This window comes from Bombus huntii, chromosome 4 (genome assembly GCF_024542735.1).
Source record: "Bombus huntii isolate Logan2020A chromosome 4, iyBomHunt1.1, whole genome shotgun sequence".
NCBI classification, from domain to species: Eukaryota; Metazoa; Arthropoda; class Insecta; order Hymenoptera; family Apidae; genus Bombus; species Bombus huntii.
Genome location: NC_066241.1, coordinates 6,435,425 through 6,452,143, shown reverse-complemented (window position 1 = coordinate 6,452,143; position 16,719 = coordinate 6,435,425). Strand labels below are relative to the sequence as shown.

At 35.9% G+C, this 16,719-nt stretch overlaps 2 protein-coding genes across 15 annotated transcripts in view; one reads left to right on the top strand and one right to left on the bottom strand.

Annotated features, from left to right (window-relative positions):
* The window catches only part of LOC126864743 (carbohydrate-responsive element-binding protein), a 25,966-nt gene extending 12,086 nt beyond the window's left edge, over positions 1-13,880 (bottom strand). For 3 of the 13 annotated variants that reach the window (XM_050616403.1, XM_050616399.1, XM_050616400.1), the window contains exon 1: positions 2,270-3,199. Coding sequence is in view for 7 of the 13 variants with exons in the window: in XM_050616393.1 (XP_050472350.1) it covers positions 9,154-9,506 (353 nt within the window). In the remaining 6 variants the exon portion in view is untranslated. The other 10 variants (XM_050616393.1, XM_050616391.1, XM_050616394.1 and 7 more) reach the window with 10 other exon arrangements.
* Positions 13,166-16,719, top strand: LOC126864752 (dehydrogenase/reductase SDR family protein 7-like). 2 transcript variants are annotated; one of them, XM_050616428.1, is made up of 8 exons: positions 13,166-13,204; positions 14,341-14,355; positions 14,997-15,134; positions 15,213-15,356; positions 15,420-15,639; positions 15,708-15,792; positions 15,864-16,024; positions 16,090-16,719. In XM_050616428.1, the coding sequence occupies exons 1-8, from the start codon at positions 13,181-13,183 to the stop codon at positions 16,284-16,286; spliced, it is 984 nt and encodes a 327-aa protein (XP_050472385.1). In that variant the 5' UTR covers positions 13,166-13,180; the 3' UTR covers positions 16,287-16,719. The 2 variants fall into 2 exon arrangements, with proteins under 2 accessions (XP_050472385.1, XP_050472386.1); XM_050616429.1 differs by lacking the exon at positions 14,341-14,355.

Sequence of the window (16,719 nt, the reverse complement as noted above, 5' to 3'; positions counted from 1 at the left end):
GCGTTACTACGAGTGCCGCGGATATTCTTCCTTTCTTGGCATGGGACTCTGATCAGCCGAGTCCACCGTCAGCATTTCATTTTTGCGTAGATTAAATCGATTAGATAAGAGGAGAAATAAGGACAGAGGCGACACACAGGCTGCACCGAATCTTTCCAACTTTATATGTTTATGCAATTTATTTGTGTATTTCAGTTACGGCATATCGAAGTTTCCAGTAAACAATTTATCAAATTCGATAGATAAAATTATTTTTCATTTTTCAAATATAACGTATATTATATGCGTGGCTGCTAAACGTTTGAATTTCTTCCGAGATCGTGATCGAATTACGCGAGAAAGATATCATAATCGTAATAATAATCAGAATTGTATAATACCTCTCAGAAAGATAAAATAATGTTTGTAGAAGAGTCGCAGGCGATTAGAAAATCGTCTTGGCTCGCTTCATCTTTAGAAAAGTTATCTGCCTGATCTCGATAAAGAGCTAAGATCGACGATATTAATTAAGAAAATTTTCCAAGGAAGATTCTCTGTACGATAAAAAATGGGATCGATTAAATGATCAAATAAAGAAAAAATCCGTTGTGTGTGGTCTTAGTATCTGAAAAAGCGATTTTATTCTCCCGAACCGTCCATTTTGTCCATTTATCAAGAATACGAAATTTAGATTCGAATCTAAGTCGATTCCTTATCGATCGGACATTTGCTACGTGGAATTATCAAATTTGATTAGTCGGATATCTCAAAATCTCATCAACATGAATCTCCAGTTTCATGGAAAAAGATATATCCAACTGAACAACTCGACGTCGAAATCTTTTCAAGCGTTAAATAATTTTCCCAAAAATGGATAAATTCTATCGCACAAGTGCAACATTAATAAAACGTCCGGATTTCTCTAGACTCTCGGCATCCGATGTAGCGGAATCTCATCATCCTCTATTAATACAACAATTAAATGGTTATCGCGTGTCGGATGAGTGCACAGAACGAATCGTCGAAAGCGTACGATAGCGAAATAACATCGAGGAATCAAGCCACTCGAACGCAAAGTCGTGTCTCGCGAAATCCACCTGTTTCTCTTTCTAAGCGCGATGAATACCATCGCGATTAATTAGCCGCGAGCATCTCGTTATCAGATAACGATTTATTTGTTCGTCGTACAGCCGATGACTCGATCTATCCGGCAGAGAAGAGCAAAGTCGATTATCATTAGTCGTTCTGTCATGGAATTTCCCTATTTCTTCTTTAGATTCACCATCGAACGCTTTCAGCTTCTTGTTTTTAATTTCGACTCTTTTACAAAGTTGCGTAATGTCAAATACGCTGTCATCCAGTATTTTTTTTCTTTTTCTTTTTTCTTTTTTCCTTTTTTCGAGATAAGCTGACATATTAGGAATTTCCTGTGCTTTTTATCTTTTAGGCAAAATTGTACGACACAAGACTATCGTGCAATAACGATCGAACGAAGAAAAATAAAGATGATACAAGGAAAGTAAGAGATAAAATTTTAGATTTCTCGGACATCTTAAAACGATAGATAAGGTAAACTTGAAAGTTACGTGTTTTTTTACAGATATTCTTCGCAGCAACATTTTTATTTTCATCGATGAACATCGCAGTCGTCGCATTACGTATCGTAACCCTAGACTTCGTCGTTGGGAAATAACATTCGTTTTATAAATTTAAACGATCGATACTTGAATGCGATATGAAGAAGAGGAATGAAAATTCTACCACACGTTTGTAACGATTTTCATATTAAATCTGGTTGGTTTACCAATTGAAAGATTATCATATCGAATACGACGCAACCGGTAAGAATAGAAAGAGAATTGGTGTACGAAGAATACCAGAAATATCAGGAAAGTCGTCGAAGAAGAATTCAGGAAGAATTAGAACGACTTAAACACGCTCTGTCGTAATCCGCCTAAATAATTTCTCAATGCATCGATCGTCTTACTTTAAGAACGTACAGCAGCAGCAGAATTTTTTAATTCTACGTACAACTTAGATAGTTCTTAGCATCAAAACGACTCGAGAGATTCTTAAAGCTTCGTCGATATTTTCTTAACGTCGTATAAAATGCGCATTCGAGATTTTTTGAATAAAATTTGAATATCTAAGTGGTTTATAACTGGTGGCGATTGTAAGACGCGGGAACATTACAACTGGGAAATGAATTCGATACGAGAACGTGTAATCTTCGTCGTAAATAATCACGTGTTTGTAACCGTGTTCCATTTGATGATGCGTGTTCACGCACCGAAGCAAAATTCCGAATTGCTCGAGTCGAGAGATTTATGCTCCTCCAATTGCGTCATTGTTACAACGAGACGCACCATTATCTATGATACAAAAATACAAAGGAGCAAAGATTCCCTAAAAATTCGTCATCCTCGGTGACTCGTATCGCTGTAGGTTTAGTACGGATCACGAAAGTTTGTCACATGTTCGTATATATCGAATTACACGAATCATCAGGTTCACTCACGTGACTGTTCGGTAAGCTTCATTCAGCGGAATGTGCAACTATATACATGTACACATGTATACATCATACATATAGGCGGAAATTGATAAAAACTCCGACGATAACTGCAAACCGAGCGTAGGAAGTGAAATCGGAAGAAGCGTTTCACTGAAACGAAAGAGACGCGTAGCGAGTAGTAGGCGAACGCGACAAACAAGAGGAAGAAGAAGAAAAAGAAGAAGATAGGAAAAATCGATAAAAGCTTCAAAACGACTGCGTCGAGAAACGGAATCGAAAGATGCTTCGACGATCGAAACGAAAGAGCCGGATAAAAGGTGACAGACGATTATCGAGGCACAAGGATAAGGAAAAAGAGGAGAAAATGTAAAAAACAACGAGAACTTGGAAACGGGTGTAGATATAGAGATCGAGAGCGAAGTTTTCCATAGTCGCAATAAAAGAGACGGACAGAGAGTAATAAACGAATACGAAGACCAACGACGGGAAGAAAAAGAAGCGGAAAAGCGAATAAAAGCTTCGAAAGGAGTATAGCGATGGAAAATGAAAATTAAGAGAAACGAGATATCGTAAAATCAAAGGATAGAGAAAAGAAGAATACGAGGGTAGAAGAGAATCATTGAACGATAAAAAGGAGAAAAAGAGGGTCTCGTGCGATGGAAAAGCGAGCGTGTTCGCGCTTATATTCGCGGGGAACACTGAGCGCACGCGAGCGGTGCCTCAGCGGTAGTCGATGACGCAGTGGCCTTGCACGATAAAAGACACGTTGTGACACACAGGCCTTTACGGTAATTTAGCTCGATTTACTTTTTCGAGTTACGCGTGTCGCGAGAGAACGGCTGCCGTGCAACCGGAGACCTGGCATGCTTCACGCTATCCCTTGCACGAGACCGTTTAGAAGTTCTCTAGCTTCCTCTCTCTGTCCTCCACCACTCTCTCACTCCCTCTCTCACTCCCTCTCGCTCGCTCCCTTTCTCTCTCTTATATACCTCTTTCATTCGCGGAAGTTTTACCGCAGCTTTACGAACAAATTGAGCTATTTAGCCTAGTTTCTCAAACGCGTTGAAATCTATATTTTTGAACGCTGAGTTTGTGAATTTGAAAACTTTGAAACGGGCGTATCCGGTGCATGGAGGAACTTAAAGCTATGCTTTAAGAAAATGATGGAACTTTTCGAACAAACGGAAACGAAATTGTGCGATATCTCGTGATTCTCGGATGACCGAAACAATTCCTATTTATTACGGTGAAAAACCAACCACTTAAAGTACCAAAGATTACCGACCGATCTTAAAAAAAAAAAAAAAAATTGTTCAAACCTAATTGCATAAAGTACCTCCTGTTCAACCTACATCGAACTATATGTAAAAAAAGCGCTATTGATTTCTGTCCATTCAACCGTCCATTCAACGTCGAATAGAACGATCGCGATACCTGCTTGAATAACGCAAACACGTGGTTTACTATCGAGCAAAGAGTCGAACGGTATCAAGAAGGATCGTCAATGAACGTGTCACATATCTTATCCACATACGGTATTTTACGGTATTTTACGGCATTTCACGGCTGGTGAATTAGGTTCGTGTCCAAGATAAGGCACGACCGCGGTAGTAAAGCGTCGAGGACGAAGAAAAATCGGGTTAACCAGTATCAAAGGCTAAAATACAGTTACCTATCGAAACTATGCAACGCTTGTTATCGACCAAGTACACTGTTTAAACACATTCAGGTACTTGCTTAATAGTCACGGTACTAGATATTATTACAATTGAAACATTTATCATTACAAAGTGTGCGCAAGGTTATGAATAATAATATATGTTCATTAGTGAGGTCAATTAAAATTAGCATAGGGTAATCGCTATGTAAACACAATCGTGATTAAACCGTTCTTCCTACTTTTTAATAACACGAGCAATTAGGGAGCCGTTAAATCGCGCTATAACGGAAAAATGGTCAGATCTGATCGTCGTTTAGACGATTTCCATGGAATGCAATTTTAACGAGATACGCAATTGCCAGCGCATTTCGGGATATTATCGCGAGTAGTTGTCTCGAAAGACGCAACGACGACGAGGTCGCAACACGTGAAACTCTCTCGAAATAATATTGCTCATAGGTTGCACTGACAACAATGACGTCATTGCGGGCAGAACCGTGGACGTAACGCACTGGTCGAAGTCTAAGGGCTTCGTGAGATAAGCATTTCGACTCGATATTGTTCTTTCGATTTCTGATTCCGCGTTTTTTCTCGAGTTTCTTATTTACGTACACGATGGCGTTTCAGAGTTTTGTTTTTTTATTTTAGTAGTAGAGCAACAAAACATCTAAATGACTTTCAAATCTCACGTTATTTTTCCTCCTATTGACGTAAAACCATACTAGTAAGCTAAATATGTAGATTACACGTACTAGGTTGAGCAACAGTCGATTCATGATTTCTTAAGCTAAAGGAACACGTAATACGAGTATTATCACTTTCGTACGAAATCTATCCAATCAAGAAACGCGTCATTTATTTATCCCATTCCTCTATACTTTCATATCTTTCACGAGGAAAATATCGGATATAAATATTTTTACGATCTTTCGACGATCTTTTTCACGTTTCTCGAAAATCATGCACCGGCGAAAAACGAACCAACTTTATCACTTAAACCCGGTTTTCAAATTTTAGAACAAATCCCGACAGATCTTTCCTACTAATACTTATAAATTATACCTATCTATAATAAGTATTAACTTATTGTAAATAAACAGCCATGTCACTGCGCCACGCCAGAAAAATTACTGAAAATTCTCAACGCGAGAATTGATTGTAATTTCAACAAATAAATAAAAAAAAAAAAAAGAAATCTTTCCTACTTCGAGGAAAGTAAAAAACTTCCTCCAAAAATTTGCGATATTTTTAGATCAAATAGGAGAGATTTTCAGGTGTATCGGAGATACTTTACAATGTCGAGCAAATTATTGGTCGAGTACGTCGATAAGATACAATACGATTTATCAGTCATTCTTAGACACTCGTACAACGGAAGGACAAGAGGCGTGTCAGAATTATTCCACCGATATATCTGATACGACTGCCGTCCCAGAAGTCTATCTCGCTTTCGATAAAATAACCTTTGGATTTAAGCGAAGAAAAAAAAAAAAAAAATAGGCGAAAAAAATAATACATATATACCTTATCGAGCCGTTAAAGATTCAAGCAAACGGCGTTGCTTTTCTTCTCTTTTCCTTCATTTTATTCTCATTCTTTGACACGGTGAACGTGTACACGTAATTTACGAGCGTGTTGTTCAGGACGAACGTTTACGTTGCGTCATTATGACAATAATATCACCGTTCTTCCACTGATAAAGATATATACGTCTTTTCACTTCGCGCGTCCAATTGCAGTTCCGACGTAAATCATCATCAATCGATTAACCCTTTCATCGGGAAGACGGAACAATAACAATGGAACGCTATCGGCGGAATTACGATATCAGGTTCATTTATTATCCAATCGCCGGGACGGGCTAAAATAACGATTGACCGGCTGAATAAAGTAATGCGTTTACTCTGCGTATGGCTGAACTACATCGTACACCGTTAATTGTACGAAGTTCATTTTAACGTGTCTTATTGCATTCTGTTATCTCTTCTTCTTTCTTTTCTTTTCTTTTTTTTTTTTTTTTTCTTTTTTTTTTTTTTTATAACTCACAATAAAAACGATCTCTATCCGCAACAATAATTTATTACGCTTAATTTCCATTCGATACGTTTCAATGTTTATACTCGATATATACGTAATATAATTACGTAATAATTACGCATAATTACGTAATATATTTCATATAATTATTGAAAGTAGGCAGGTCCACGATTTTACGATTTAATTGCATATAACTCTTCCGTATTCCATATAATTACAGATACGCTTATAAATAAAGATTTATGAATGTTTGTGCAAATTCGAATTTTTATGAAACGAAACAGACCGACTAAAGAAGAAGAAAGAGAGCCTAATAAGCCGAAATGATCGCTTTGCTCTTGATATTAGATATTATTACAAGTACGTATGTACGCACTTTATTATAGATATTTTGTACTTTCGTGTATAAAATACTTCGATGAAACGACGAATAGACGAAGGAATGCGGCTTTGATTATTGATTGGTTTATTTCTGATAGACCCGACACAATCATAAAGATAAGCACGCAATTGGTCGAAAGTGACCATGTACGTAGCAACGCGTTACAGTGAACAACATAGAGCAATACGGCTAGCCATGATCGTTATATGCATTCTGTGCATTTTTATACGACGATGAATTACGATATAGACTATCTTTTATAGAATCTGACTTCTGGCAATTAGAAACAGTTATTACGAAAATATGTTTCACGTTGTACATTTTCTCGTTTAGATACGAATTTTTCCTGTACAAATAATTGCCCGTAATTAACAAATTTCTTGCGCTTTAATCGCAGGAATATAATTACAACGAAATCGTCGTAACAGCCGCAGAGATAAAAGATGAAGAACGATAACAAGATAGTACAATGTAACTAGCAGCAACTTCCTGTTCGTTGTTGCGAGTAATTTATAGAAACCTTCGCGTTAATTCAACGTAACATTTTTTATTTTCGTCAATGCATACTCTTCTTTTTCGAATCTGTTTTCGTCTCCGTAATTGCTACTTGTTAAATATCGTTCGTTCGAAATTATCGATTACATAAAAAGCCTTGATAAACCACGGAATTTTTTCGAACGTACCTCGTTTCGGGACAAAGGTTGTTTCCGATCGGCTAGATCGTTTTAAATAGCCACATATCGCGTACAAAATCTGATAATTTCGATAGTATCGACTTACTTAGATCGATCACGTTAAAATTAATTTTAATATCGTCGCAAATTCGGGCGAGAATTTGCCGACGATCTTGCGATCAAATTCGTGTATCCGAAAGAAATATACACGTTCTTTTCTTTTCTCCTTTTTCTCGCCAACTTTCGCAAGAGCAAGATACAACGAGATTGCGAGGCATAAAAATTGAATTACGGATAAAACCGTCGACCAAAATATTTATTTATATCCACGGGGCAGAAGTGTTTTCGCCGTCTGGTCGATTCGACGTTAAAAATACTCCAAACAACGAGTCTTGTTCTCGATTACACTGCACTCGGATTACAGGACCTCGATATCGACTGTTTTCAGATAACGCCAACTTATAATCGACACACCTAAGTGGCAAAGTGACGAGAAAGACACGAAATCTAGATAAGCCTGTTTCCTTGTCCGATCTCAATAAAACGTTAGTTAGGCCGATCTAATGCTTGGATTCAAGCGCTAATCCTCCGTAATCGATCGATAGCTCATCAAACTTTCGATAGATCCAGGCTTTCGATCGACTGATCAATCGATGCACATTAACTGGCCATTAAAAAATAAAAGATCAAATTAATCCATTTTGCTGGTGTTAAATGGTGGACGATTAGATACAAGAGTAAAATCGAAAAGATTCGACGATAAAGCGACAAATAATTTACTCGAAAAAATATTTCCAACTGGAGGAATTCGCGCGAATTCCAAAACAACGCGAGTTTTTAATCGATTTATCGAAAGAACGATATGAAACAAGAGAGAAATATTTGTTAATCTCGATCGCTGTATCAGAGTTTGTCAGCGTGTTCGCAACATTGCTGCATTAAATTTTGCAAAATATGGACAATGATCCATCGATTACGAGTTTACTTCTTTATTTATGCCTTCGATCGTAACATTTCCAAACGGCGAGTTAGCTCGTCTTCGTTGATCGAGAGGTGAAAAGGATTTGAAGGAAGTCTTCGCGACGGGGTTCGAACGGTCCCGTATAGGGGAAACGGAAATTGTCGCGGAGGCAGACTGTCGGCTTCGTCGAGGCCGAGTTTAATTGCGGTGTTGTCGTTTGGTTCTACGGCCTCTTCTTCATTAATTCAATTGTCCGTTATCAGGCGGAATGCCGGCGGCACGGCATTTGTCCGGTTGCCAAGCTCGAAATACAGTTCCATCGAATCTGCGCTGTTCCACTAATCTTGCGAGGGAACCGATTGCGAGAGGAAACGCCACGCATTCGCTTGCGGGTTCTTGCAAAACGTCTCAACACTTTGAAATCACGAGACTGTTACAAGACGACTACGCGACGCTTCTTTCCGCTCTATTCAATGGCACGATGGTATAAAGTTCGATTTCCCTTTCTATTGCTGAAACGCGATTTCTCACGACTTTGACGATTCCATGATCGATGGAGAGACAGATAACTACCGTATATTAAGATCCATTTGTAATTTATACATGTATTACCACTCATGACTATTCGAACGACTTGAATGGATGGACATTTCTTGAATAATTTAAATACAATTTCTAGTTGGAACGGTATAATCGATATTCATTGCTTGGACAACGAATCGTATGTGTTTATATAATAGCAGCTTGGACATATTGGCTTGGCAACTAAGCGATTGCGGATTTTGTCAATACCACCTAATGTCAAAATCCGCAATCGCTTAGTTGCCAAGGCAATGGTAGAAGCGAAAGAAAGCGTAGAGATTTAATAAAAATTATGAACGATGATACTTGCTGGTAACCTAAGAAAACAGGCCGAAGAAAAACCGAGGGAAAAGAGAAACTCACCTGTATGCTAGCGACATGCACTGGAACAACTTGTTCAAGGACGTTTCAATGCTGAGTTGCTGAGAAGTTTTGTCGTTCGAAGAGCTAGTGGCAAATTTCTCTTGTAAAAATCCTGTGGAAGCGATAATCGCGATCTTGGCAGCTTCCTCGTCAGGCACTGGGACAGCAAGTTCATCTTCGTCGTCCTGGGCCTCCGCCTCGAAGTCAGAGACCATAAAGTGACCAGAGTGTATGGTCTCGCGAGAGTCTCGACCGCTGTTCTCTTTTCTCCCTGTCCCAGGACGATGAAAACTCTGGCTGGACGTTGTGGTCATCATTGTTAACGGCTTTCTGTACACCAGTTCGGCCTGCATCCCTCTTCAGCGCCACTCTGCGGATCACAGTCGCGTCGATACGCATTTTCACGCACATTTTCCATTTTTTAAATTTTCATTTTTTTCTCTAATTTTGTTGTTATTCCTTTTTTTTTTTAATACGAATCGCGTGTTCCTCATTAGCTTCGGATTTGTTCTCGGTCATCAATTTTTTACGATGAATATTATTGGAGATCGATAGGATTGCATCGATAAAAAATTTAAAGGTTTTGCGGTAATATCGAAAGGGAAAGAACGATACGGTTTCCGTAAAAAGTTGTTCAAAAAATTCCAGAAGTTTCTTACTTCGAATATTAACCGATTATAAATTGTAGTATGTTTGGTAAGTTGATCTGATTTCGAATTGGCGTGTGGTTTATTCAAATTACTGTAACCTAAGGCTGAGTACTATAGCATCTTTTAATATTTTCTAATTGTAAGTGAAACAATTTCATTTTTTTAACTGTATTAATAAAAACTTAAATTTGCATAAATATTCGCAATCTAGCCACGACATGGAATTCTTAATACGGTAGCAACACAGCTTCAAAAAAAGAAGACTTAGAAAGAAAAAGGTATGAGTGGGTGATAAAAAAATACAAAGAAATCTAGAACAAGGCCGTTAACGTAGAATTTAGTGGTGTTAGTCGACCTCATTTCACAAAATCTCTCTAGGTTACAAAGTCTACATGTTCAATCCCGATAGGATGGATCCTTCCCGCCAGACACAACAAATTTATCGGGCCACTGATAAGTCTACAATTCTCTATTCGACGCTTGTCTATCTTTTTCGTTTATTACTATGAACTTTGCTTCCGCTCTTTTTTCATCTTCACTTCCGTTAACCCTGCGTCTTATTATATGCAAGAAGCTTCTCATTAAAAAATTTTTTAAGTATTTTATTTTATAAAGTTATTGTTACGATTGTTACGAAGTATTTTAAGTGTAACGTTTCCCATTGGAACACATCCTTTGTTAACGTGCGAATTCAGAGCATGTAAACAACCTTTATGCCTGGTTGAATGACCGGGAATCGTTAAAGTCGTCGTTTCGGCTGCCTATTTCCATGAAAACGTGACCGCGCGCCAGAATTTTCGATGGTCAGTGACTTCTTCGACAGAACCGCAGATATCCCCTGTCTAAAATTAAACACCACACATATTTGCTGATCAACTATCATTTACGGGCAAATACAAGCAATTTTCTTTGTGTTTAAAACCTTAACTTCCTAACCACATCATTGTTTACCGCCTTAACCCCCTTTCTCGTTCTTATGAAAAAATAAAAATTTCGATACAAAACATATTTTGGTATAATTCGTATTAATTTTTTTATTTTTACTGATTATATCGTACTCGATATAATTTGTTTTGCAGTTCATAAATTAACAAGATTTAATAAGAAAATAATCATAAATGTAGCGTTATAAAGATACGATAACTTTATGATAAGGTAACTAGAATAAGACGCAACGATGTTAAATCGGACATATGTTTATTTTAGTAAACTTAATTTATTTTTTGTACTATAACTTACAAGTAGGAATAGTGCTCGAATTTTGTCTTTACGCATGGTAAATATAGTATAATTTATCCTTAATAAAAGGACATGTAAACAGATAAAAGATCCCTAAATAAAGAAATTGCGTCCGAAAGGTTGGTAATCTGAGCGATGAGTTAACTCGTCTTAATAGGTTAAAGATCGTACGGAAAAATGTCACATCAATTCGTACGTCTTTTGGTAGCGTTACTTCGTCTCTAAAGCACATAAACTTTTTTACCTATTGTATGTTAGCTTTTCTTAGAAGCAAAATCCAATGAATATTAGAAAGTTGAGGTTTGATTACAATGACAGAATGAATTAACATGCTGAGCCATAACGTAGAAAACTAATACATGTAGTTACGGGTGTTGCAGAAGAACTAGGTAAGCCTAATATTTATTCATATAAGCGTGTTTTTATAATGCACATTTTTCTTATTTATACTGCTTTGTTTAAACTACATCAAGTTACATATATTTGAATAGAATGACAAAATTTTAAATTACTTGAAAACCCGCAACTTGGTTACCGACTGGCCCCAATCGTAATTCTGTAAAGTGTAAAGAATCGTGCTAGTTGTAAAAGAGTTAGCTTGAACGTATGTTCAACGGTTCGTCGATTTTAACATGCATTACGTGTTAGATACCTCTAATAAAGGTGCGTGGAAACCTTCACCGAGATACATGTTACGAAAACGTCTAACGGAAATCGAAGTCCATTTCTAATAGACATTGAATAGTGCATACACGATATCGCAAATTATGGGTTGATCCGTTATAACCGGTTTCGGGAGTAGATCTTTTTCCATTTATCGACTAGGTATTAACAGCTGACGATATATCTTTATAAACGCATTGGAATTTACCAACATTATCCACAGGATAGATGAAATACGTGCAATTATAATTTCAATCGCATGAACGTAAAATGTACTTACTACTTTTCGAACAGACGAATAAAATATCATTTAGCCGTTGATAAAAAGTTCCAAAGTCATAGTTGACAATGATCGTGATTTTACTAATATTGTTTACGGTACCATGTATTTTTTTTTTCTTTTTTGCAATATTACGCAAGCAAGTTTATCAGGGCGGATTTCCTTTGCAACAATTCTATTTAATAAATGGCCTTAATATTCCACTATATTATTATCTTAAAAGTGTTAATGCCCTTTCACCCCGGAGTCACTTGGTATCGGTAAGGTTAACCGCTTTATCCGTTCGTATACGAAGGTTTTTTCCTTCCCCCGTGTGGCTTTAAAAATTCTGTTATATTTATAGAAAACAAAATATAATAAGCATCGCTAATATAGCTACTGAAATTTTCTTATCGTGGAAAGCATGTTCTATGACCGTAGACTCTATCGATAATCTATCTCTATCGATAAATTAGAAGAGTAGAAAATGCGCGATCGTACACGAGGATAACAAGCAATACTTTCTGACGTAATCGCGAAATACATACCATGCGTACTGTATCAAATGTTCCATTGTGATTCTATTTTGTTTAAACACTTGTCATCCCATCTTATGTATGGAAAGGCAATATTAGTATAACTGCGCGTTTCTGTTTCTGTAATCTGTATCGTTTCGCGAGGCTGCCTGTGTATCGAAGACAGAAACGAGCTTAGAGAGTTTTTATAAGACGCCAGAACTCTTTTCAAATAGGCACACCTCGATCTCTTATGTCTTATGTCTTATGCAACCATAGGTCGTATTTAGGAACTCGTCGCGGCGCAAACAAAAACATTCTGTTTCGCCCACACGTGCGCGTGGCCACGGGAAACGTGTTTTTTAGTTGGGAAAAACATGGCCGTCCTGATTACATGATAACAACGGCATATATTCAAATAGTTTGTCAGAATAACAGTATTATAAAAACTTCTACAAAACACGATAAGAATATTTTTAATCATTGTATAAGATAAACATACTACACGCTTCGTTGCAAATATACGCATTAAGCAATAAAACGTAACGATCGTATGATACTTTAGATGAGAATCACGCTGAAGAACAATACTAATTTTTGATATTTCGTTTCTATGAAAATATACACAGAACGATATAGTATTTTGAAGAGTGAAGATAGATTTGGCAATGATACACGCATGGCACCTGTCACTATGTAGTATGGTTGTGAATCGAACGAGGAAAGTATGTACTGCGCGTACATTTTACTCCTTTCCTTTCATCGTGTTTGTCTATCATGGTTTAAAAGTCGCTTAGAAATTCGCTTTGAATCGTCGCCTTTATCTTACTACCCTGTGGTAGAAATTGTATCTCGCGCTTCTTATACTTTCTAACAACTAACTAAAATCTTCTTGCATAAAAACATCGATGCAATCAAAAGATCTGCATAATATAGATTCGTCATTCGCGTAGAAAAAAAATTAGTCGATGATCGAAAACATACCCAAAGCGTATGCATGATGAGGATACGTTTATTTCGTGAATAATGAACACGTATGCGTAACACAGCACTTCTTATAAAGAATCACCAGAATTCTTTATTGTCGACTTTTCTTTCTCTATCTGGCAACTCACCTCTCTTTTTCACTGCGTGTCACCACTCGTCGTTGATACGTACGCACTGTTGTAACTTGACGACGAAATTTAACGATCTCTTTGTATTAATTTTCCCTCGATCTCGACCAATATCGTCGCACTCACGCTCGCCGTCAGGCTGGGCCGCGCGGCGCCGCGCCCGGACGAGGCCCGTACGCGTTATTAGACGGCATACGCTCGCTCATACTGCCAGTGACGCCATTTGCACGAATCCGCGTCTACGACGGACGACTAGCGACTCTGTGTCACACAGCTGACATGGGCGCGTTTACTCTGACCAATCATCAACCACCGTCTAGAGTAGAGCCGCTTTCTTAGATTCAAACAAATACAGACTTCAATGTTTCCTTTTCTACTTTTGCTTTTTTTCAAGTCTCGCGGTACTTTCCGTCCTGTTCCTGGAAGTACAACATGTTTAATGGATTAAGATAAGAGCATTGATAAAGCAAAATATGGGTCTAGAATAAAATGGAATCAACTATTTAATTTCCATTATAATTTATAACATTATTCGTTTGGTAATCATTTAAATAAATCATCGAGTGGAGTTCTTCTCCATGGTTAGATCTGATAATTGATATCACTTTCCAAATCGATTATTTTTTGGAAATTGGTACAAGCTAAGAACTATATTTAAGATAAATATTTTTATGTGTTAGCGTTAATATAGAAATTAAAAGACAAATTGAACCAGTATATAAATGCTATATCTGCTTTTGTAATAGAACATCGTCGTCAATGTACGTAAACTTTTTAAAACAGTCTTCAACAATTTTGTGAGTAGGTAATATATACAATGTTACAATAAATGAATAGATATTAAAGCCTAAATTTTAGTTATTAAAGTCTAAATTTATGTTTTCAGAATTCCTTAATTTTTGGAGCGATATAGATATTTAATAATTGGAGGCAACAAAAGTTTCCTTAAAAAATAGATATCTATTTTATTCATTAAGATTAATTGCAATCCTTTTATAAACAAAATCATCTGGAACAAGTCTTACAATTATTGTTATTTATCAAACTAATAAAAAATTACAAAGACATGCATATGAATGCAACGTGTATAACTGTCAATCGATAATATTGAATGCTACATTGAAATGATAAGAATCTTTGCGAATACATATTCAACTACGACTGTTACATCTATATTCTATGTTATTTATGGTATATTATGACCAAATTCATATTAACAGATATTATTCTATATAATGTATGGTCTCCATGTGTTTGGTCAAAGTTCAGGAGCATAGAGGTTAAGGTTTATAACGTAATACATAAGTTATCATTTTAATTCTGTATGTTTCAAATGTTAACACCCCTTATTGAAAGCTCTTGATTTTTCTGTAATTATATACAAATATTTGGAATCATGAAGGAAGAAACATTAAAAGGTTGGCATCTTATATGGTGGTTATTTACATTATTTGGATTTCCAATTACTATCCCATGGTTGATATATCATTTCTTTGATATAATGCAACGAAAAAGAAGAAAAAGTATGTTAAGTGGGAAGGTAGATTATATCTCATTTGAATTTGTATTTTGTAAATTTTAGAAATAATCACCTGCTATATTTCAATTGACATTTTAGGTTGTGATAATAACTGGAGCCAGTTCTGGATTAGGAGAGGCATTAGCGCATATTTTCTATGACTGTGGCTGTAAACTTATTTTAATTTCTAGAAGAAAGGAGGAATTGCAAAGAGTGAAAAATGACCTAATGAATATTCATGTTGTATGTATCCATTGACAAAAATTTTTCCTAAAATTCATTGTAAACCATTTGACTTTATTTTAGACAATACCAACTCATCCTCCAGTAATTGTGCCATTAGATCTAACTAATATCAATTCTCTACAAACTGAAGTTTCAAAAATGATAGATATCCATGGAAAGATTGATATTTTGATTAATAATGCTGGCATTTCTTATAGAGGTGAAGTTGTTAATACAAATATGGATGTAGATATGAAAGTAATGCTTACAAATTACTTTGCTCAAATTGCTTTGACAAAAGGTAATTATTTAATCTTAATCCAATGAAATTTGTTGATTCTTTATCAAAATGTCTGCTGTGTCCCACAGCTGTCCTCCCATATATGATCCAGCAAAAGTCAGGTCACATAATATGTGTTAGTAGCATACAGGGAAAAATTTCAATACCATACAGGTTAGGATATTTTATATTTAAATTTGAAAGCAATTCCTAAAAAATTTTAATTACCATTATTAATATGACAGGTCTGCATATGCAGCTTCTAAATATGCATTACAAGCCTGGTGCGATTGTTGTAGAGCAGAAATGTATGACCAAAATATAAAAGTTACAACTGTTAGTCCTGGTTATGTAAGAACCTCTCTTTCACAGAATGCATTAACAGGAAATGGGCAAATTTATGGAGGTTTGTAAACTAGAAACTTAATTAATCTTAGTAAAATGTAATTGTAAACATCAATGCAATTACAGTAATGGATAAAAACACACAAGAGGGATATTCTCCAGAATATGTAGCAGATCGTATTTTAAAAGCAGTATTGAAAGAAGAGAAAGATGTGTTTATTGCACCATTTATTCCAAAATGTGCAGTATATTTACGCACTTTATGTCCATCATTGTATTTCTGGATAATGCAAAAACGAGCTAAAAAGGCAAAAGAATCATAATACTTAATATATGGTTATAACAAAGGGACAATTATTTGTTTCTTGTTATTTATAAAAACATTTAGTCTCTATCTTTATATTTATACTATCTTTTATTATTATGTTATAACTAAAATGAAATATACGTTGTAATAGATTTAATTTTATGCCAAGTTGATGGCAATCTTGAAAAGAGAATAATTTTATGAAATGCATTGGACAAAATTATATCCAAATTATATTTTATTATAATGCCAGTCATTGGTGGAATATGTTTACATTATATACATTTTAATACTACAAACGTGTTAATGGAATTTAGACTGAAGCACATTAAAATATATGTCATCTAAAACTTGAAAAGTCATGGAATATATAAAGATAAGTAATTACAGAAATTATGTTTTATAAATATAATAAAAGCTGTAAAATATAGACATATACAGAAAGTAAA